This window comes from Microcaecilia unicolor, chromosome 1 (assembly GCF_901765095.1).
Source record: "Microcaecilia unicolor chromosome 1, aMicUni1.1, whole genome shotgun sequence".
Lineage (NCBI taxonomy): Eukaryota > Metazoa > Chordata > Amphibia > Gymnophiona > Siphonopidae > Microcaecilia > Microcaecilia unicolor.
In genome coordinates, this window is record NC_044031.1 from 80,970,311 (window position 1) to 80,992,518 (window position 22,208).

At 41.5% G+C, this 22,208-nt stretch overlaps 1 protein-coding gene across 1 annotated transcript in view; it reads right to left on the bottom strand.

The window, feature by feature from the left end:
• LOC115467090 (condensin-2 complex subunit G2-like) overlaps positions 1 to 22,208 on the bottom strand; it is a 100,140-nt gene that overhangs the window by 41,207 nt on the left and 36,725 nt on the right. Inside the window, exons 4-5 of the mRNA XM_030198818.1 lie at positions 15,409 to 15,523; positions 3,971 to 4,128 (exon numbers count right to left, since the gene is read on the bottom strand). Of these exons, the coding sequence (XP_030054678.1) occupies positions 3,971 to 4,128; positions 15,409 to 15,523 (273 nt within the window). The remainder of the gene's footprint in view (positions 1 to 3,970; positions 4,129 to 15,408; positions 15,524 to 22,208) is intronic.

A 22,208-nucleotide genomic window follows, 5' to 3' on the forward strand; every position in this document is an offset into this window, starting at 1 on the left:
AAAATTGAGAAACCTGAAAACACTAAGATAGAGTCAGCAGTCCTGCAGCGAGAGGGGTGCTACCCAGTCTTTTGCATTGAGTGTCACATGTATGATTATCTCCCAGTTGGTGAGATGTAATATGTGTGTGCCCGATGCAAAGAGCTCCTAGACCTCAGAGAGCATGTTCGTTCTCTAGATACTAGAGTAGCAGATTAGGTAGAGATGAGGGAGATAGAAAAATACATAGAGGAGACCTACAGGGATGTTGTAGAGAGGTCCCACCTCCAGTCAGGTAGCCTCTATGCTACCTTGGAGGAGGAGGTCTCCCAGAAGTTGAAGTAGGAAGTACTCCTGTAGCAAGGACCTACCCACCCACCAGAAGATGTACTATCCTCTCGTGCAGAGGATATATCTTCGATGGCTGACCGGGAGGAAAAGGTTAGAACACCTGTCATACTTGGCGATTCAATCATTAGGAATGTAGATAGCTGGGTGGCTGGTGGACAGGAGGATTGCCTGGTGACTTGCCTACCTGGTGCGAAGGTGGCGGACCTCACGTGGCACCAGGACAGGATTTTCGACAGTGCTGGGGAGGAGCCGACTGTCTTGGTACATGTGGGTACCAATGATGTAGGAAAATGTGGGAGAGGTTCTGGAAGCCAAATTTAGGCTTTTAGGAAGAAAGCTCAAATCCAGATCCTCTAGGGTGGCATTTTCTGAAATACTACCCGTTCCACGCGCAGGCCACAAGAGGCAGGCAGAGCTCCAGAGTCTCAATGCGTGGATGAGACTATGGTGAAGGGAGGAGGGTTTTAGATTTGTTAGGAGCTGGGCAACATTCTGGGGAAGGGGGAGCCTATTCCGAAACGATGGGCTCCATCTTAACCAGGGTGGGACCAGGCTGCTGGCGTCGGCATTCAAAAAAGAGATAGAGCAGCTTTTAAACTAGATATGGGGGAAAGGCCAACAGTCGCACAACAGCACATGGTTCGGGATAAGGTATCTTGCAAGGATACCTCACAAACAGGGAAGATAGGGTTTCTGGATAGTGAGGTTACACAAGAGACAGTGGTAGGTCAGGTGCCCTTAAATACAACTAAAGATCAGACAAAAGATGGCAAATCAATAGTGTCAAGCACTAAGCATCATGCAAATAGGAGCAACAAATATACTCTGAAATGTCTATATGCAAATGCTAGGAGTCTAAGAAATAAGATGGGAGAGTTGGAATATATTGCACTAAATGAAAAATAGGACATAATAGGCATTACTGAGACCTGGTGGAAGGAGGATAACCAATGGGACACTGTCATACCGGGGTACAAAGTATATCGTAGTGATAGGCTGGACCGAACTGGTGGAGGGGTAGCATTGTACATTAACGAGAGCCTTGACTCAAATAGATTACAAATTCAGCAGGACACAAATCACACCTTTGAATCATTGTGGGTTGAAATTTCATGTATAAAATGGAAAAGGACGGTGATAGGAGTGTACTACCATCCGCCTCGCCAGGATGAGCAGGTAGACGCAGAAATGATAAAAGAAATCAGAGACGCAAATAAAATGGGCAATGCAATAATAATGGGTGACTTCAATTACCCAAATATAGACTGGATAAATGTAACATCGGGACACACTAGAGAGGTACAATTCCTTGATGAAATCAAGGACAGCTTTATGGAGCAGCTGGTGCAGGAGCCGACGAAAGAAGGAAAAATTCTAGACTTGGTTCTTAGTGGAGCGCAAGATCTAGTGAGGGACGTTATGGTACTGGGGCCGCTTGATAACAGTGATCATAATATGATCAGTTTTGATATCAACCTTGAAGTAACTATACATAGGAAGTCAAATACGTTAGCGTTTAACTTTAAAAAAGGAGACTATGATAGAATAAGAAGAACGGTAAAAAAAAAAAATTAAGAGGGGCAACTGAGAGGGTAAAAACTGTACCACAGGCATGGATGCTGTTCAAAAGTACCATCCTAGAGGCCCAGGCCAAACATATTCCGCGAATTACAAAAGAAAGACAGAAGTCCAAAAGACAGCCGGCGTGGTTGAAAAGTGAGGTGAAGGAAGCTATTAGGGCTAAAAAAAAACGCCTTCAGAAAATGGAAGAAAGAACTGTCTGAAAATTAACAAGAAGCAACATAAGGAGTGTCAATAAGGAAGACCAAGAGGGATTACGAAAAAAAGATAGCATTAGAGGCAAAAAAACATAGTAAAAATTGTTTTCGGTATATTAAAAGCAGGGAGCCGGCAAGAGAATCAGTTGGGCCGCTGTACGACCGAGGGGTAAAAGGGGCGATTAAGGATGACAAAAAACTAGTGAGGTAATTAAATTTGCTGATGACACAAAGTTATTCAAAGTCGTTAAATTGCGGAAGGGTTGTGAAAAATTACAAGAGGACCTTACGAGACTGGGAGACTGGGCGTCTAAATGGCAGATGACGTTTAATGTGAGCAAGTGCAAAGTGATGCATGTGGGAAGGAGGAACCCGAATTACAGCTAAGTCATGCAAGGTTCCACGTTAGGAGTCACAGACCAAGGAAGGGATCTAGGTGTCATCATTGATGATACGTTGAAACCTTCTGCTCAGTGTGCTGCCGCGGCTAAGAAAGCAAATAGAATGTTAGGTATTATTGGGAAAGGAATGGAAAACAAAAATGAGGATGTTATAATGACTTTGTATCGCTCCATCGTGCGACCGTACCTCAAATATTGTGTTCAATTCTGGTCGCCACATCTCAAAAAAGACATAGTAGAAATAGAAAAGGTACAGAGAAGGGCGACAGAAAATAATAAAGGGGATGGGATGACTTCCCTATGAGGAAAGGCTGAAGCGGGATCGTTTTAGATTAATAACTTAAGCAATGATGCTGACACAGTTTATTGTAATGTTTTGTACTCCAGTTGTTCAAATTAACATATTAAAACAGCTTCACATGTTTCAGAACACAACTGCAAGATTAATATACTCAGGGAGTTTGATCATATAGCCCCTCTTCTGGTAGACCTACATTGGCTGCCAATAAGAACATAAATCAATTTTAAATGTCGTTTACTTGCTTATAGAATTATCTTTAGAACTGCTCTATTATATATGGATCACCTTACAAACTATCCTTCTTAAGATCATAAGTCTTAATCAATATCATCTGCTAAAAACAAAGCATAAGCAATTGTTTACATCTACATTTTCCAATCAAGCTGTAAGGTTTTGGAATGCCCTATCCTCCTTTTCTCATATCTGAAATAAATCATATGATTTTTTCATCGAAAGTTAAAAGCATTTTTATTTTCTGAAAATGCCAAAACAAAAGTCTCTGATTGCTGTAATTCCCAGATATGGCTGGTCAATATATATTTTTTTTAAATCTGCACTGAATTGAAAAGGATAAAAATACCTATATTGCACCATATTGTAGTCAGGGCTGTTGAGTTGGATTCAGAAGCAATTTTGGGTAGAGTTGGAGTTGGTGTCAGTAAAAATGTACCGACCCCAGCTTCAAAATAAAAATACTTACATTATATAGTAAATTTAACATTTTAGATATTTATTTTTTGTCCTGTATCTAAAACTAAATATAAGTTAAATTTACCAGCACTTTAGATCCAGTACAAAAAATTTAAAGATTAATATCAGTAGGAGTCGGACAGTACAAAAATAGAGGAGTCAGAGTCTAAGGTTAAGTATAACAACTCCACAGCCCTGATTGTAGCAAACCCAATTAGTGGGTGGGAGGTTGCTGGTGTAGGGGCAAGTACACACAGGTGGGGGCCAGGCAGATGTTAGGGCCAGCGATAAGGTGTTAAATCACAACAGGTAAAAATAAGGAAGTCCCAGCTTTCTATGAGAACCTAGTTATTCACAACACCTATTTTAAGGAAAATTAAAAACTAATTAGCCCCAAAACAGCCCAATCCTCTAAAAATATATAGTTTGTGTCATCATTTTGGACTGTCTTATAAAACTGATTTTCATACCATGCTTTTCCCATCAAGGCTTTTTCTTATACGCAAGACAAAAGCAATTTTAACTAGTTCTTCTTTCCCTTCTAGTCCTTTCTCCCACCAAGCTTCACATAAGCGTTGGATGTCAAACTGAAGAGCTGTTTCAGACTTTGGCAATACCCGTAAGACACCTAAAACAAAAACAATGGAGCAGTTATCTTCAACTTCTATACACTATTGAACTAAAACAGCACAGCAATTCTAGCAATGTTTGATCATAGTAAGAATGCATCACTACAGGTCCTGTTCCTGTTATGTAGTGAAAATCAATGTTAAAAGAAAAACTTGACGATGCCATAAACCACAACCAGCCAACGGGATGAAGTGAAGAGTCGTTTATTCAAAGCACCAATGATTGGACCCAAAGTCCTGTTTGCTTGTCGAGAACTTCAGCATCCGTCCAACACCACAGATGGACTGACTTGGCTGTGCTATTGTTTTGCACCAGGTTTCCCAATTTTTAATTTTGCTTGGTAAGTTGTATTGTGATCCCTGAAGCAGGCAGTTTCACCGCCGAAACACAGACCGTGTCGGGTCCAAATTAATGGTGCTTTGAATAAAGGTATCTAAACTCCATCCCATTAGCTGGCTGTGGTTTGTGCCATCCTCTAGTTTTTCTTTTGACTACAAGTTGAGGTTCCTACCTGTTTGTGTATTTGGCTTCCTGTGAAAATCAATGTGACAGGGAAGCCATTTTCTTGATTAATTTGGATAGTGTATACCTCATTCATATAGAACTGTATAGAGACAAACATTAGGTGGCAGCCTAAATTACTGTCTTTCTAAGCTACATGCCTTTTTTCACTTCCATAGATCTAGCCACTAGGATGACATAGCCCTAGTCAACAGAGAGGCAGACTGTTATATTTCTTATCCGATAAGCAAAAAGAGACCACTGTCCACAGTACAAGAGTCTTATAAGCATGCATTTTTTTCTCTCACACACTTCTATGGTCATGTGTGTTCCTATTAGCTAAGTGCAACTGTTTACACCTTGGAAAGGGTAGAATTTTATTGCCTTTGTTCTGCTTAGCACACATTTTTTAATATACATTTCTTAGGTACACTCTGCTAAAGTGCATAAATGCATTAAGCCCAATACAGACACTTTTTTTTGAAGATGAGCAGAGAAGAGTTAAGAGTTTGCTGTCAGGATACTGGAACATGCTATTCACCGCCATTGTCTTGAGATGAAAGAATACAAGACAATGGGCTTAAAGCGTACATGCATTTTAGCAGAGTGTACCAAAGAAATGTATATTTTAAAAAGCGTGCTATTCTTGATCCATTTCAATAAGGCTTTTGCCCTCTTCATTCAACTTAAACAGCGCTTGCTAAAAACAATGATATGTTCCTGGCCAGATCCAAATGTCTATTCTATACTCATCCTTCTCGATCTATCTGCTGCTTTTGACACTGTTGATCACTGCCTACTCCTTAATACACTGTCCTCACTCAGATTTCTGGGATCTGTTCTTTCCTGGCTTTCTTCTTATCTTTCCCATCATACTTTGAGTGTATACTCTGGTGGATCCTCCTCCACCTCTATCTCACTATCAGTTGGTGTACCACAGGAATCTGTTCTAGGACCTCTTCTTTTCTCCATCTATACTTCTTCCCTTGGTACTCTGATATCATCGCATGGATTTCAGTATCATCTTTATGCTGGTGACTCCCAGATCTACCTCTCCACACCAGATATTTCAGCAGGAATCCAGGCCAAAGTATCAGCCTGCCTGTCTGACAATGCTGACTGGATGTCACACTGCCATCTGAAACTAAACATGATCAAGACTGAGCTTCTTATTTTTCCCCCTAAACCAACCTCTCCTCTTCCCCCATTCTCTGTCTCTATGATAACACTCTCATCCCATCAGCTTGTCATCTTTGATTCCTCTCTCTCTTTTTCTGCACATATTCAACAGACTGCTAAAACCTGTCGTTTCTTTCTTTATAATATCACCAAAATTCATCCTTTCCTTTCTGAGCACACTACCAGAACCCTTATCCATGTGCTTATCACCTTTTGCTTAGACTACTGCAACTTGCTTCCCACAGGCCTCCAACTAAGCCATCTCTCTCCTCTTCAATCTGTTCAAAATTCTGCTACATGACTTATATGGGCATCTCTAGCATTTAATGCATGCTAATTATTACTGTGTGCTAAAAAAGCGCTACCTTGCCTGTGTAAAAGACCCCCCAGGTTACTTAGGATCAAAAAAATTATGAATTAACCTCCAAAATTAATACATGAACAAGGAAATTTTAACATAAAACTAGCAGCTAGGACATAACTCATATCCTGCTCATGCATTGCCCTCTGAGCATGCAAACTTAAGGAATTCCCATGCAGACACTACTTCACTATTCTCTTCAATCTTTTTTTGTTGGAGCTACAGCACACATGTGGTTCTGCTCTGTTGCTTCTTGATTGTTTCCATTTTCTTATTTTTTTTCTTCTCCCCTCCAACTTCCCTCAAATGGCTATTAAACCAACTTCGTCAATCAGAAAGAACATAGTAACATACATAGTAGGTGACGGCAGAAAAAGACCTGTACGGTCTATCCAGTCTGTCCAACAAGATAAACTCATATGCGCTATTTTATATGTATACCTGACCTTGATTTGTATCTACCATTTTCAGGGCACAGACCGTAGAAGTCTGCCCAGTACTAGCCCCGCCTCTCAACCACCGGTGCTGCCACCCAATCTCCGCTAAGTTTCTGAGGATCCATTCCTTCCAAACAGGATTCCTTGATGTTTATCCCACACATTTTTGAATTCTGTTACCGTTTTCATCTCCACCACCTTCCGCGGGAGGGCATTCCAAGTATCCACCACTTTCTCCGTGAAAAAATACTTCCTGACATTTTCTTGAGTCTGCCCCCCTTCAACCTCATTTCATGTCCTCTAGTACTGCCTCCTTCCCATCTCAGGAACAGGTTCGTTTGCGGATTAATACCTTTCAAATATTTGAACGTCTGCACCATATCACCCGTTTCTCCTTTCCTCCAGGGTATACATGTTCAGGTCAGCAAGCCTCTCCTCATACGTTTTGTAACACAAATCCCATACCATTTTTGTAGCTTTTCTTTGCACCGCTTCAATTTTTTTTACATCCTTAGCAAGATACAGCCTCCAAAACTGAACACAATACTCCAGGTGGGACCTCACCAATGACTTGTACAGGGGTATCAACACCTCCTTTCTTCTGCTGGTCACACATCTGTCTATACAGCCTAGCAACCTTCTGGCTACGGCCACCACCTTGTCACACTGTTTCGTCGCCTTCAGATCCTCAGATACTATCACCCTAAGATCCCTCTCCCCGTCTGTACATATCAGACTCTCACCTCCTAACACATACGTCTCCTGTGGATTTCTACTCCCTAAGTGCATCACTTTGCATTTCTTCGCATTGAATTTTAATTGCCAAACATTAGACCATTCTTCTAGCTTCTGCAGATCTTTTTTCATGTTTTCCACTCCCTCTGGGGTGTCCACTCTGTTATAAATCTTGGTGTCATCCGCTAAAAGGCAAACTTTACCTTCTAACCCTTCGGCAATGTCACTCACAAATATATTGAACAGAATAGGCCCCAGCACCGATCCCTAAGGCACTCCACTACTCACCTTTCCCTCATCCAAGTGAATTCCATTTACCACCACCCTCTAGCATCTGTCCGTCAACCAGTTCCTAATCCAGTTCACCACTTCGGGTCCTATCTTCAGCCTATCAAGTTTATTCAAGAGCCTCCTGTGGGGAACCATGTCAAAAGCTTTGCTGAAATCTATTACATCTATAACACGTTCCTGATCCAATTCTCCAGTCACCCAGTCAAAGAATTCAATGAGATTCGTTTGGCACGATTTACCTTTGGTGAAACCATGTTGCCTCGGATCTTGCAACTTATTGGCTTCCAGGAAATTCACTATCCTTTCCTTTAGCATCGCTTCCATTACTTTTCCAATAACAGAAGTGAGGCTTACCGGTCTGTAGTTTCCAGCTTCTTCCCTATCACCACTTTTGTGAAGAGGGACCACATCCACTGTTCTCCAATCCCACGGAACCTCTCCCGTCTCCAAGGATTTATTAAACAAATCTTTAAGAGGACCTGCCAGAACCTCTCAGAGCTCCCTCAATATCCTAGGGTGGATCCCGTCCGGTCACATGGCTTTGTCCACCTTTAGATTTTCAAGTTGTTCATACACACTCGCTTCCGTGAACGGTGCTATAGCCGCTCCATTCTCATATGTACTTTTGCCAATCAATCGTGGTTCTTCTTCAGGATTTTCTTCAGTGAAAACAGAACAAAAGTATTTGTTTAGCAAATTTGCTTTTCCTTCATCATTATCCACATAGCGGTTCATAGCATCTCTCAGTCTCACAATTCCATTTTTAGTCTTCCTCCTTTCACTAATATACCTGAAAAAATGTTTGTCGCCCCTCTTTACATTTCTAGCCATTTGTTCTTCCGCTTTCACCAGACGTATGTCTCTCAATTTTCACCAGAAAATTGAGAAACCACAGAACTCTAGCTAATTTAGCTATTTATCTTGAGTGATAGGGTGAATCGGATTGGTGGAGGGGTAGCATTGTATATTAACGAGAGCCTTGAATCAAATAGATTGAAAATTCTGCAGGAAACAAAACACTCCTTGGAATCACTGTGGATTGAAATTCCATGTGCAAAGGGGAAAAGGATAGTGATAGGAGTGTACTACCGTCCGCCTGGCCAGGACGAACAGACGGATGCGGAAATGTTAAAGGAAATCAGGGACGCAAACAAACTGGGCAACACAATAATAATGGGGGATTTCAATTACCCGCATATAGACTGGGTTAATGTAACATCTGTACATGCAAGGGACATAAGATTTCTTGATGAAATCAAGGACAGCTTCATGGAACAGCTAGTTCAGGAGCCGACAAGAGAAGGAAAAATACTAGACTTAGTCCTTAGTGGTGCTCATGATCTAGTGCAGGGGGTAACGGTACGAGGGCCGCTTGATAACAGTGATCATAATATGATTGGTTTTGATATTGGCATTGAAGGAAGTGAAACTAGGAAATCAAGTACGCTAGCGTTTAACTATAGAAAAGGTGATTACGACAAAATGAGAAAAATGGTGAAAAAAAGACTGAAAGGAGCAGCTCGCAGAGTAAAAAACTTGCGTCAGGCGTGGATGCTGTTTAAAAACACCATCCTGGAGGTTCAGGACAAATATATTCCACGTATTAGAAAAAAGGGAAAAAAGACTAAACGTCAGCCGGCGTGGCTAAACAGTAAGATAAAGGAAGTCATTAGAGCCAAAAAACAATCCTTCAGAAAGTGGAGAAGAGAACCAACTGAAAGTAACAGGATAGATCATAAGGAATGCCAAGCCAAATGCAAAGCGGAGATAAGGAGGGCAAAAAAGGACTTTGAGAAGAAATTAGCGTTGGAAGCAAAAATACATAGTAAAAATTTTTTTAGATACATTAAAAGCAGGAAACCGGCCAAAGAGTCGGTTGGGCCGCTGGACGAAAATGGTGTTAAAGGGGCGATCAGGGAGGACAAAGCCGTAGCGGAGAAATTAAATGAATTCTTTGCTTCGGTCTTCACCGAGGAGGATTTGGGGGGGACACCGGTGCCGGAAAGAATATTGAAGCGGGGGAGTCGGAGAAACTAAACGAATTCTCTGTAACCTTGGAGGATGTAATGGGTCAGTTCAGCAAGCTGAAGAGTAGTAAATCACCGGGACCTGATGGTATTCATCCCAGAGTATTAATAGAACTAAAAAATGAACTTGCGGAGCTACTGTTAGAAATATGCAATCTGTCCCTAAAATCGAGTGTAGTACCGGAAGACTGGAGGGTAGCCAATGTTACTCCGATTTTTAAGAAGGGTTCCAGAGGAGATCCGGGAAATTATAGACCGGTGAGTCTGACGTCGGTGCCGGGCAAGATGGTAGAGGCTATTATTAAGAATAAAATTGCAGAGCATATACAAAAACATGGACTGATGAGACAAAGTCAGCACGGATTTAGTGAAGGGAAGTCTTGCCTCACCAATCTAATGCATTTTTTTGAGGGGGTAAGCAAACATGTGGACAATGGGGAGCCGGTTGATATTGTATATCTGGATTTTCAGAAGGCGTTTGACAAAGTGCCGCACGAAAGACTCCTGAAGAAATTGCAGAGTCATGGAATCGGAGGTAGGGTATTATTATGGATTAAGAACTGGTTGAAAGATAGGAAGCAGAGAGTAGGATTGCGTGGCCAGTATTCTCAGTGGAGGAGGGTAGTTAGTGGGGTCCCGCAGGGGTCTGTGCTGGGTCCGTTGCTTTTTAATGTATTTATAAATGACCTAGAGATGGGAATAACTAGTGAGGTAATTAAATTCGCCGATGACACAAAATTATTCAGGGTCGTCAAGTCGCAGGAGGAATGTGAACGATTACAGGAGGACCTTGCGAGACTGGGAGATTGGGCGTGCAAGTGGCAGATGAAGTTCAATGTTGACAAGTGCAAAGTGATGCATGTGGGTAAGAGGAACCCGAATTATAGCTACGTCTTGCAAGGTTCCGCGTTAGGAGTTACGGATCAAGAAAGGGATCTGGGTGTCGTTGTCGATGATACGCTGAAACCTTCTGCTCAGTGTGCTGCTGCGGCTAGGAAAGCGAATAGAATGTTGGGTGTTATTAGGAAGGGTATGGAGTCCAGGTGTGCGGATGTTATAATGCCGTTGTATCGCTCCATGGTGCGACCGCACCTGGAGTATTGTGTTCAGTACTGGTCTCCGTATCTCAAAAAAGATATAGTAGAATTGGAAAAGGTACAGCGAAGGGCGACGAAAATGATAGTGGGGATGGGATGACTTTCCTATGAAGAGAGGCTGAGAAGGCTAGGGCTTTTTAGCTTGGAGAAGAGACGGCTGAGGGGAGATATGATAGAAGTGTATAAAATAATGAGTGGAATGGATCGGGTGGATGTGAAGCGACTGTTCACGCTATCCAAAATACTAGGACTAGAGGGCATGAGTTGAAGCTACAGTGTGGTAAATTTAAAACGAATCGGAGAAAATTTTTCTTCACCCAACGTGTAATTAGACTCTGGAATTCGTTGCCGGAGAACGTGGTACGGGCGGTTAGCTTGACGGAGTTTAAAAAGGGGTTAGATAGATTCCTAAAGGACAAGTCCATAGACCGCTATTAAATGGACTTGGAAAAATTCCGCATTTTTAGGTATAACTTGTCTGGAATGTTTTTACGTTTGGGGAGCGTGCCAGGTGCCCTTGACCTGGATTGGCCACTGTCGGTGACAGGATGCTGGGCTAGATGGACCTTTGGTCTTTCCCAGTATGGCACTACTTATGTACTTATGTCATTTTATTTTTTCAAAGAAGGTTCTACTTGCAAAGAAATAATATTTATTCAGGAAAGATAAGACCAAGAGAACTATCAAAAGCAATTATTCAAATCCTTTTATATCCCAAGTCCCCGCTTCGTCTTCCTTATCATCAGCCAGAATCTAGCAGGTTTTTTAGAGGGGAGGGGATGGAAATCATCTTTATTAGGTTCAACCACAGTACAAAAACCAAGGAAACATAAAAAGGTATCCAAAAGTAGGACAGAAGACACATGAGGTGGATGGACTCTGATCCACGTGCTCTCCACAGACTCACAGTACAATATCCTGAATATCATTGAGAATTTCAAAAAAGAAGAAAAAATTTGAAAAGCACTGATGTGAACAAATAAATTGCAGTTACCCAATAGTTTTCAAATTTCGCCCGCAGTATCGAACATTCCCCCCCCCCCCCCCAACCACATAACACATATCTCATAGAGCAATAGGAGAGTTAATACATCGTAACAACAACAAAATTCCCATCTCCAACATCTACAGCATGACGTGGAAAACAAAAAATTGAAACATCAAAAGATGTATAATCAGAAACAAACAGGAAAAGAACAAGCCCTATATCTACAAGGGCTTAAGTATTAAGTAAAAGACTATGAGCCCTATGTGGGAGAAGAGCCCAATAGTGTTCCTAAATAGACAACCAGCTACATTCCCATTACCCACATTCTTCCACTCAAAAAAAGCAAGTTCAAATAAGTAATACCTCCAAAGGAAAAGTCGCGGGGATTGCTGCAAACCCTGTTGAGCTAAGATCACTTTCTCAGCCAAAAGCAAGGTCTTAGCTAAAAAAAGGCATTGCTCTTCAGTATCTGGCAGCAGATAAGCAGTATCTAAAAATAAGAAACCTGCCGGATGCATCAGAACCCTCCTCCCCAAACATCTAGAAAGGAAACGCCACACTTGGTGCCAAAAGCCCCAAATCCTAATACAGAACCAGAACATATGACCCAGAGTAGCCTTATCCTGCCCACAACAGGGGCATGCTCCAGAGTCTGCAATGTGTGCTCTAAAGGCCCTCCAGGGAGAAACATATGCGTGAAGCAAAAAATGTATATTCTTGCTCCCTGTGGAGCATTCATACAGATGTTTTTGCAATATTATGTAGAAAACCTATGAGTAAAGCAAGGGAAATTTCACATTGAAATTCCATACCCCACTCCACCGCAAGGTGATTTAATGGAAGCACTGGCAGTAAAGTAGTAAGAAAATGAACATGACAAAACAGCCAGTGTACTACCCGGTCCTACAATCTTAAACACATGGTTAACTGCTGGGCAAAAGAAGCATTCAAACAGTCAAATCATAATGCCGCCACTGCAAAAAAAAACCCAAATAAATCAGACAGCTCATACTTAGCTTTGCCATGTGGCGCTGCAGGAAAGATGGCGCCCTCAGGCGCAATGCACACCCAAGAAAACATCTGCCCTGCGCCTGCCAAAACGAGCCGGGAAGGAGCACAATGCTCCACGAGTCGGGCTGTACAGTGGAGCTCCAGAACAGGAAACAGCAGCAGCCCAGCGGCTCCCACACCGACTGGCACAGGTAGGGTAATGACTACTCATCCCATCGAGAATCACTGTCACATGCCAAGTCGGTCCTCACACCCCTCAGCCGGTACTGCAAACCAGCATCAGCTCGCCGTCATGGATGAATCAGACCGAGTTGTTTATTCTTTTATTTTTCTTTTTAAGCAGTGCTCAAATGGCATTTTTTGTTTGTTTGTTTTTTTAAGGCAGGAAAGGATGTCGGAGCAAAAGAAACCTCAGACTCTTTTTAAAGTCAGGAGAGTGAGAACCACAAACCCCGGTCAGGCAGAGAGAAGGGGGCGATGGGGGAGGAAGGGAGGGACCTGGTACCACCAGGTGTATACTCAAGTCCCAGGACCGGGACACCTCAGACCCCAGAAGCTCAACTAGAGCCAGAGTACCAGGCCAGGAGCCAATCAGTCCAGAGCTGCACGGTTATGGCATCCACCTGCTAGACAGAATACTGAAGTTAAAGGTGGCTGCACATGACCACATATAGTTAACCTCTGAAGTTCTCTCTATCTCCACCTAGAGGGACATAACCCACAAGTCTATGGATTGATCTGTGGGTTCGTCTTTCTTTTTATTCCATGCACGTTCTAACCTTCTAACTTGTGTTTTAAGTTTTTTCAGCTCTTCACTGAACCATGGCATTGAATTCTTTCTATGTAAGGATCTGGTTTGGGTTGGAGCGATATTGTCTAATATGGCTCTGCATCTGTCGTCCCATTCTAGGAGGAATTGGATTGTATGTGTTTTTATTGTCCATTCGTTATAGTAGATCTGTTGCCAGAACATTGCCGGGTCTATTTTTCCTCTCGTGGTATAGGTTTTTCGTTCTTGTTTATTCGGTGAGTCTTTCATTCGCCATTGGAGGGAGATGTTTGCTTTATAGTGGTCGGACCACGGTGCGGGTGTCCATTTTGTGTCTGTTAGTATAAGGTTTGAGTCGGGATCAAATTTGTGTGTGACAATGTCGAGTGTGTGTCCTTTGATGTGAGTTGGCTGCGTAATTGTCCTGTGAAGATCCCATAGTTGTAGGAACTCTTCGCATTCTCGGGTGCTTGTTGAGTTAAGATCTTCAAGGTGCAGATTGATATCTCCTATTATGATAAGATTTGAGGTTGAGACACAAATGTTCGAGATAAAGTCCATGAAGTGTATTTGGGAGTCTAGCCAGTTGCCTGGCGGTCTGTAGAGCAGGACTGCGTTAAGGTGTTCCTGCAAGTTAGGGTGATTAATTCTTACCGAGGCGATTTCAAGTTGTGGCACGATGGATTCGGCTGTGGTTATGATGGTGAACTCAGATTTGCATATTATGGCTATTCCTCCTTTTTTTTCCGTTTCTTGTCCAGTGGGTAATTTTGTATCCTGGTGGGCATAAATCTAAGATTTTGGGGTCTTTAAGGTCATGTCAAGGTTTCAGTAATGAAAAGGTCAAGGTTGTCTGTGGTGATCCAATCTGTTATGATCTCTGTTTTATTTACTGCTGATCTGGCATTTACGTATCCCATTTGGATTGGTCAGTAAGGTTCAGTTTGGGACCTGGATGTGTTAATTTTTATTATTTGCCTGTTTTCTTGGTATTTGGTTCTATTGTGTCCTTTCTTCCCTTTCTGTTGGTTATTTCCGAATGTATTTGTTTTTCCTTTTAATTGGTTGCTATTCTTTTGGACTGGTGAGTTGTAGTTGGGTTGTCTGTAGGGTTTATGTGCTGTGGGTAGATTATTGTTTATATTGGGAGTGGTCCATGCGTGATATATTAGGGGGAGGAAGTAGATTATCATGAGCAATTTGTTGATATTCATGTTGGCTGTATTTGGTAGTGGTTGGTAATGCCTGGTGATGTTAGTGAATGAAATTTTGTGTGAACATCAAGCAGTATCAACATTAAGCCTATATAAACATATAAAAGCATATAATATTAAGCGATTTTGCGTGAACATCGAGCAGTATCAACATTAAGCCTATATAAGCATATATAAGCATATATTAAGCAATTTGTATGAACATCAAGCAATGTCAACATTGAGCGTATATTAAGCGATTTTGTATGAACATCAAGCAGTATCAAATTAAGCAGTGTCACAACAAGCAGTATGAACAATTACGCACTAAGTGTAGTATCAGAGGTCTCAGCAATGAGCAGTAATTAGCAACAAGCAGTTGTTGGGGTCTCTTAGCCCTGCATATAGTAATCTAAGCGTATAATTTGGATCAAACAATTTGGGATAAGGGTCAAATTTGGTATTGCTCATGCGTCGTTATTATGCACTGAAATCACAGATTTTTGTAGTGAACAGTTATACAGTTATAGTACAGTTATAGTAGCAAAATTCATCCTGGAGAAGTCATACCTATGCCATTTATTCCATTACAATTTCTTGTGACATTTTCAGGAAACTGTGAAAACATTAACTTGATTATACCATATTCATGGTTCCTGTCAGTATTCTTAATAATTCATATTACCCACCATTTAATATGACAGCACTTTCCTGTAGAGCTTCGTAACTCACATTTTCATCCACTACAGGTATGGAAGCAGTGACTACTACTGTCACTCCATCAATAATGGCCATTGCTTGCTTCTGGATGTTGAAAAGAAAAAACAGGTGACAAACTTTGGGTTATAGGTTATATAGTTTCCCCATCTTTTCTTCTCTACCCTACCCTGTTCTCTACAATTCAATTTATTTTAAAACAATTTGGGTCCAATATTCAGAAAAGGCCGGGCTCCTTCCCTAATTAGAGCCAAAGCTAGGATCCTAAGTTTTCAGCTGAGAATTCATCTTAATAAAAAAAAAACACTTTTATTATGCTAATAAAATAATGTCTGCCATTAATTTATCTATATTTATAAGCCTAGCACCAAAACCAGTGCTAAGATCCTAACTTTCCCCAGCCCTAAACCCACCCCATTGCCAGCCACTTTTTATGCTCCTAAATTTAGGAGTTTAGTAAAGCATAAAATTTAGAAATGCAGCCCTACTACATTTTCAGAGAGACCAATTTAGAAGCCTAATGCACAAAATTATGAGCAAAGCTTTGAATACTGGCCTGTTACCAACAGCAAACGACAAAACAGATTTTTACATTTTTTGAAAATATAAAGAAAACACCATAATTTATGTTGTGAAAAAGCTACATACATCCAGTAAAGATGGAATGGGCTGTGTTGGCACTGCTGCGCAGCCTTGCAAATAGGGGGGTTAGTTGGTTTCACCACTACAGTGATCTAGCAATTGGTGGTAGTCCTTCCAAGCATATAAATAGGGCTCATTCCTCGGCTCCTGCTCCACAAGCTGCTCAGAGACGAGAGTGCATAAGTAGCATTATCAGTGCAAAGAGCTCTACTGCAAGTATTTCTGAAGGAGTATGTTCTGCTCTCTTGGTCATAGCAGTGTATCCCCCGGTCTTATGGTCTTTATCTGGTAAAGGACGTGAGAAAAATGAAGTCATCCAAAAATTATACATGATGGCAAGTAGAAACCTTCTGCTCAGTGTGCTGCTGCAGACAGGAAAGCGAATAGAATGTTGGGTATTATTAGGAAAGGTATGGAAAACAGGTGTGAGGATGTTATAATGCCGTTGTATCGCTCCATGGTATGTCCGCACCTTGAGTATTGTGTTCATTCTGGTCGCCGCATCTCAAGAAAGATATAGTAGAATTGGAAAAGGTGCAGCGAAGAGCGACTAAAATGATAGTGGGGATGGGACGACTTTCCTAAGAAAGAAAGACTAAGGAGGCTAGGACTTTTCAGCTTGGAGAAGAGACGGCTGAAGGGAGACATGATAGAGGTATATAAAATAATGAGTGGAGTGGAACAGGTGAATGTGAAGTGTCTCTTCACGCTTTCCAAAAATACTAGGACTAGGGGCATGCGATGAAACTACAGTGTAGTAAATTTACAACAAATCGGAGAAAATCTTTCTTCACCCAACGCATAATTAAACTCTGGAATTCGTTGCCGGAGAACGTGAAGGCGGTTAGCTTGGCAGAGTTTAAAAAGGGGTTAGATGGTTTCCTAAAGGACAAGTCCATAAACCACTACTAAATGGACTTGGGAAAAATCCACAATTCCAGGAATAACATATATAGAATGTTTGTACGTTTGGGAAGCTTGCCAGGTGCCCTTGGCCTGGATTGGCCGCTGTCGTGGACAGGATGCTGGGCTCGATGGACCCTTGGTCTTTTCCCAGTGTGGCATTACTTATGAATAATTGCAAGAACATTCACTCGGATAAAATTTTATGTAAACCCCCTACTGGTGGAGTAGAGAATTATAAACAAAAGTTTGGTAGAAATGTCATGGTTTCTGGTGGGATGCCCAACTAAATCTCTTCGCTCAGTGGAATTTAACAAGAAAAGTTTAGTTGTTTTATTAAACAGCAATCAATGGACAACGCTAGGATATGTTTTCTTAAGTTGGTACTGCAGGTAAAAGTTTGATGGTATAAAAAAATGGTACAAGCTGTTAAATAGCTGGCAATAAATTACAAAAATAGTAAGATTTAAGTTTGCAATCAAGGTTATCACTATTTCACTTTAACCTCTGTAATACAGTACAGTCTCGATTATGTGACCTAAACTGGATTGACACTTTTTGGCTAACTGAAAAGATAAATAATACGGAAAACACTGCATAAACTCCTCAAAAATGCATAAACAAAGGAGCAGAGAGAGTTCCTGAATTTCAAAAATTGTTCTAAAAAAAACAAAAAAATTTCTAATAGAAATAAATGTGATGGCATCATCGGGGGGGGGGGGGGTCTGTTGGATATGCTGGATGGTTGGATTATTGACGGTCGGATAATCAAGACTATAAAGTAATATTAACTCTCTCAAATATTTAACAAACAAACTTAATTGTTGCTTTCTTTCCCCTCAGTATTCCAGCAATTGGAACCTAGTAACCCTGTGACGAGCTGCATATTTCAAAAACCACAGCTATCATTTAAGAACACAAAGTTATTCTTTTCCCTTAAAGTAATTCAAATTCTATGTCCCAAGAACCTGAATCTTTGTTCCCATTTTTCTCCTTTTATAAATTTTCTTTTTCAGGTTTCAACAGATTCGTACATACCCAGACTTCTCTCAGATAAGCATTCTACAACAGGTGTATAAAGGTAGTTAACATACACAGACCAGAGAAAATATTTTTCTTTTGTCTCTGAAATAAATGTGTGCACACAATGATATCATTGCTACATTAAATCTTCACTAGCGAGGGGGGCGTGTCAAGATGGCGCCATGAGCGGTTGTGTTGTTAGCGAGCTCCAGCTTTGTTCCCTCCGAATACCAATTTCAGCACAAAATATGCCCCATACTAAACGAAAAGGGACTGTCCGCGGGGTTCCCCCACCTACCGGGACGTCCACGCCGGAGAGACCTGGGCTGGAACGCTTCTTCCCCGCCATCTCACAAACAAGCGGGCGGTGTCGGTGAAGCGCCCCCCCCCCCCCCCCACACTGGAAGTCGAAATATCTCTCTCTCCACCGCCAGACTCTAAGATCCCTCCGAGCTCAGCAACTGTTGCAAGTCGAGAAGGGTTTCTTTCAGAACCCGGAAAGGGCGATTCTGGTGAACCCTGTGGGGACTCTGACTTAGCGGTGAGATCAGCAGCTGCGAGATTAGAATCAGAGGTGAGCCTAGGCAAGATTTGGCTGAAACTCCTTGAAATGGAGAAAACCTTATGACAATCATCTGATGAGGTAAAAACTCTGAGTGTGAAAGTGCAGGAAATGAAGGACTCCATAGCTATGGTTAAACAAGATTTTTCCTTGAAAATAGAGGCAATATAGAAAGAGACTAAGAAAACAGATGAATTTAAGTTGGCTGTAATAAAAGTCAATGTTGAAATAAGAAGAAAGATCGAACAAATGGAGAATTATAATAGGAGATTAAATCTCCGATTGTTGAATTTTCCTAAACTTTTGGGGGCATCCCCATTAGAAATGTTTACAAGATTTTTGAAAGAAAATTTAAAGCTTCCTCAAGAAATAATTCCTCCATTGAATAAGATTTACTATATGACAAGTACAATGAAAAAATCAGAAGGAGAAAAATCTACAGATTTGCAAAATATTACAGCCATTTTGGAACAGTCACTGGAAGATGTTTCTGAAAGAGGGATGTTGATAGTGTCATTTGTTTTCCAGCAGAACTTAAACTCAATAAGACTTTACTTTAAATCAACTAACCGCATGTTTGGAGGCCAAAAAATTTGGCTTTATCCTGATGTAACTAAGACCACCCAGGAAAAGAGAAAAATGTTTCTAAGAGGCCTAAAATATTAGATTTAGGGGGTACCTTCCTTCTTCCATATCCCTGTAAATGTGTTATAAGGTTAAATCAAATAAAATATGTGTTTTTTTATACCTGATCAGCTAAAGACTTTCCTGGACGCAAAACAGCATTAGAGCTTTTCAATATGTGAGAAACAGCGCCATATTTTCTTATTTGGTTATTGTTTGAAAATAATAATGTAATCTTCACTAATTCCTACCCCCCCCCCTCTTCGTAGTATAGGGGTCTAATGAAGCCAATTTAGATTTTTTTGGAAAGAATGTATTTCCTATGTAATATTATACCTTTTGGCTGTATTTCACTTAACAGTTTTATGTTTGTATAAGTTATATAAAATCAATAAAAATTATAAATCTAAATCTTCACTAGCGTTGCAGCTGCCTTGCGGTGGGTACCTTAGGAATCTCTGCATCCCAGTATCCATGTCAGCTCACCAAATCAGAAACTCCCAAGCACCTACTATCCTAGCTCAAAGAAACTAAAAAAAAAAAAAAGGAAAACCTCGACTTCCTGTCCTTGGTGTGTATATGTTCTAATTTTAATATCTTCTTTGGCAACAAAGCCATATGAAATAGCTACATTTAAATGAAAAGATAAGTGTGTGTGGGTGGAGGGAAGGGAACGATACCGGAGGAAGGGCCGGATTCTCATGCCCTTTTCGAAACCCAGAAGGGAAGACCTTGAATCAGCAGAGGAGACCCCTACATGTCTCTTCCCCTGCCTCAAATGTCCTCAGTCGTGGCAGAGCCAGAGCCAACAGCAAGATTCCACTACCAATGTCACGGACAGGAAGGAGATGTGGTCCAGATCATACATCAGTTAGGAAGGAGGCTCCCAACTCCAAGCAAGTTGCGTCCGGTGACTCCAGCAGTTGATGCACTCAAAAAAAATAGCACTTAAGCTACATAACCCCACAAATGCAGGCTTATACTCCCAAAGCAGCTGATGTAAAGGCCTGCTTAAGGAGATTTTAACCTTCCTGTCATTAGCATCCTTCAGAGCCAAGCCTCCCTTCGTCCACTAAGACAGTGGTCTTCTTAGTCACAGCTATGGCCAAGACATCTACTTTGGGGAGGCAGAAAAACCAGTTCAACTAGTCCTTTGGAAGAGGGTAGAACCGATACAGCTACATAGTGTCCCTGAGGAACCCCTCTAGGGTCTCCCAATCAGTTGGGGCCATCTGAGAGTGGGCTCTTTGAAGGGAAAATACCATGAATGATTGAGATAATGGTGTGGGAACGAGGGATTTAGATTTGTTAGGAACTGGGCAACATTCTGGGGAAGGGGGAGCCTCTTCCGAAAAGATGGGCTCACCATAACCGAGATGGAACCAGGCTGCTGGTGCTAACATTTGAAAAGGAGATAGAGCAGCTTTTTAAACTAAAATGGCAAGAAAAGCAGACAGTCGCCCAGGAGCACACAGTTCGATGTGGAGTATCCTTGAAGGATACTATTGAAACAGGTTTTTTAGGGAATCCTGATAGAGAGGTTTCAGTAACAGTGAAAGAAAGTCAGGAATGTACAATGGGAGAACAGAGTAAAGGATGCAAATTATCGCCGTATACTGGTAGAGCTCTACTACTGACCGCCAGAACTGAACAAACAGATAGATGAAAATATGTTTAAAGAAATTAGGAAAGCTGGCAAATTGGGCAACATCATAATAATGACTAATTTCAATTATCTTAATATTGACTGGACAAATGTTAGATCAAGGAGCGCTAGGGAGGCAAAATTTCTAGATATAACAAATGACTACTTCTTGGAGCAACTGGTCCAGGAACTGTAGGGCTATTTCCCTGTGAGCCTCACTCTGCTGATCTCTGCCTGTGTATACAACTATGTCAAGATGGAGTCTGTGAACTAAGACCCTGCACTTCAGTGACCAAGCAGATTCAACTTTCTGTTTGTACCAGAGCTCTGCTTGTGGTAAATAACTGGCAGGTCTGAAAAAAAACTCAAGGATATGCAGTGGGCTACCTGACCCTTGCACCGCCCTGATGAGCTACAGGGGGTAAGGCCATGGTGCCAGCGAGTCTGATGAGAGACAGGAATGCATACCACAATGTAACAACTGAAAGATCAAAAAAAGGTTTTCTTGCTCAGGGAAGGAGCTGGACAAGATCCTGATTGGTTGCTGTCTGGTCACCTGGGAATCAGGGGCCAGAGAGCGGGCGACCAGAAAGAGAGGTACAAGGAGGACAGACTGAAGAAGAAAGAAAAGAAGAAAGGGAGAATTTGTCTGGTTCTACTGGAAGAAAGGTAGCTGAAAAGAAGACCAGCGAGACCTGAAGTGGTCCACAACCTTGTGAACTGACCATCTGAAGAAAGTACCTGTTGGTTCAGCTCTACCGGCCAGAGAGACTGTAATCCTGCATGCTGCAGAGAACCTGTGTTGTTTCCTGAGACGGGGACTCGCTGTGGAAAACAGCTGGAGTCTAAAGGGAAAACCCTGTGTCCACTTCATCTGAGAAACCACCTAGAGTCGGCTCGGTGAGGATTGCAGAGATTTATTTCCTATAGTCGGGGATTAGCTAGTGGGTTCTTACCTCAGCAAAGGCGGGTTAGTCAGAATTTTGTGATCAGGAAGATGTGCTGCTAACTGTATTACTTCATGACCTAGTCAGTATTACTAATCAGGATTGTGTAATGACCTAGTAACCAGTGATATCAGTGTTTTAGTTAGACAATACATTCTACAGTTGCTTATCAGCATAAGGGAGCTACATTTGTACAGCTGAGCTGTAGTGTAGGGTGTATGTATTATTCTATTTTCTTACCTATATAATAAATTAATATATTTCCCAGCAGTGACTTTACTTGTATTCCAGTTCTCTCTAACAGAAGAAAAGTTCTGGTGTAGGCCCAGAACAGCCAGGTTCCTTTATAATATATAACCCCTGGACAGAGCTAGGAAGTTGGTTTAGCCAGACTCCTGTAAACGGAACCTGGGAATTGCTCATTGG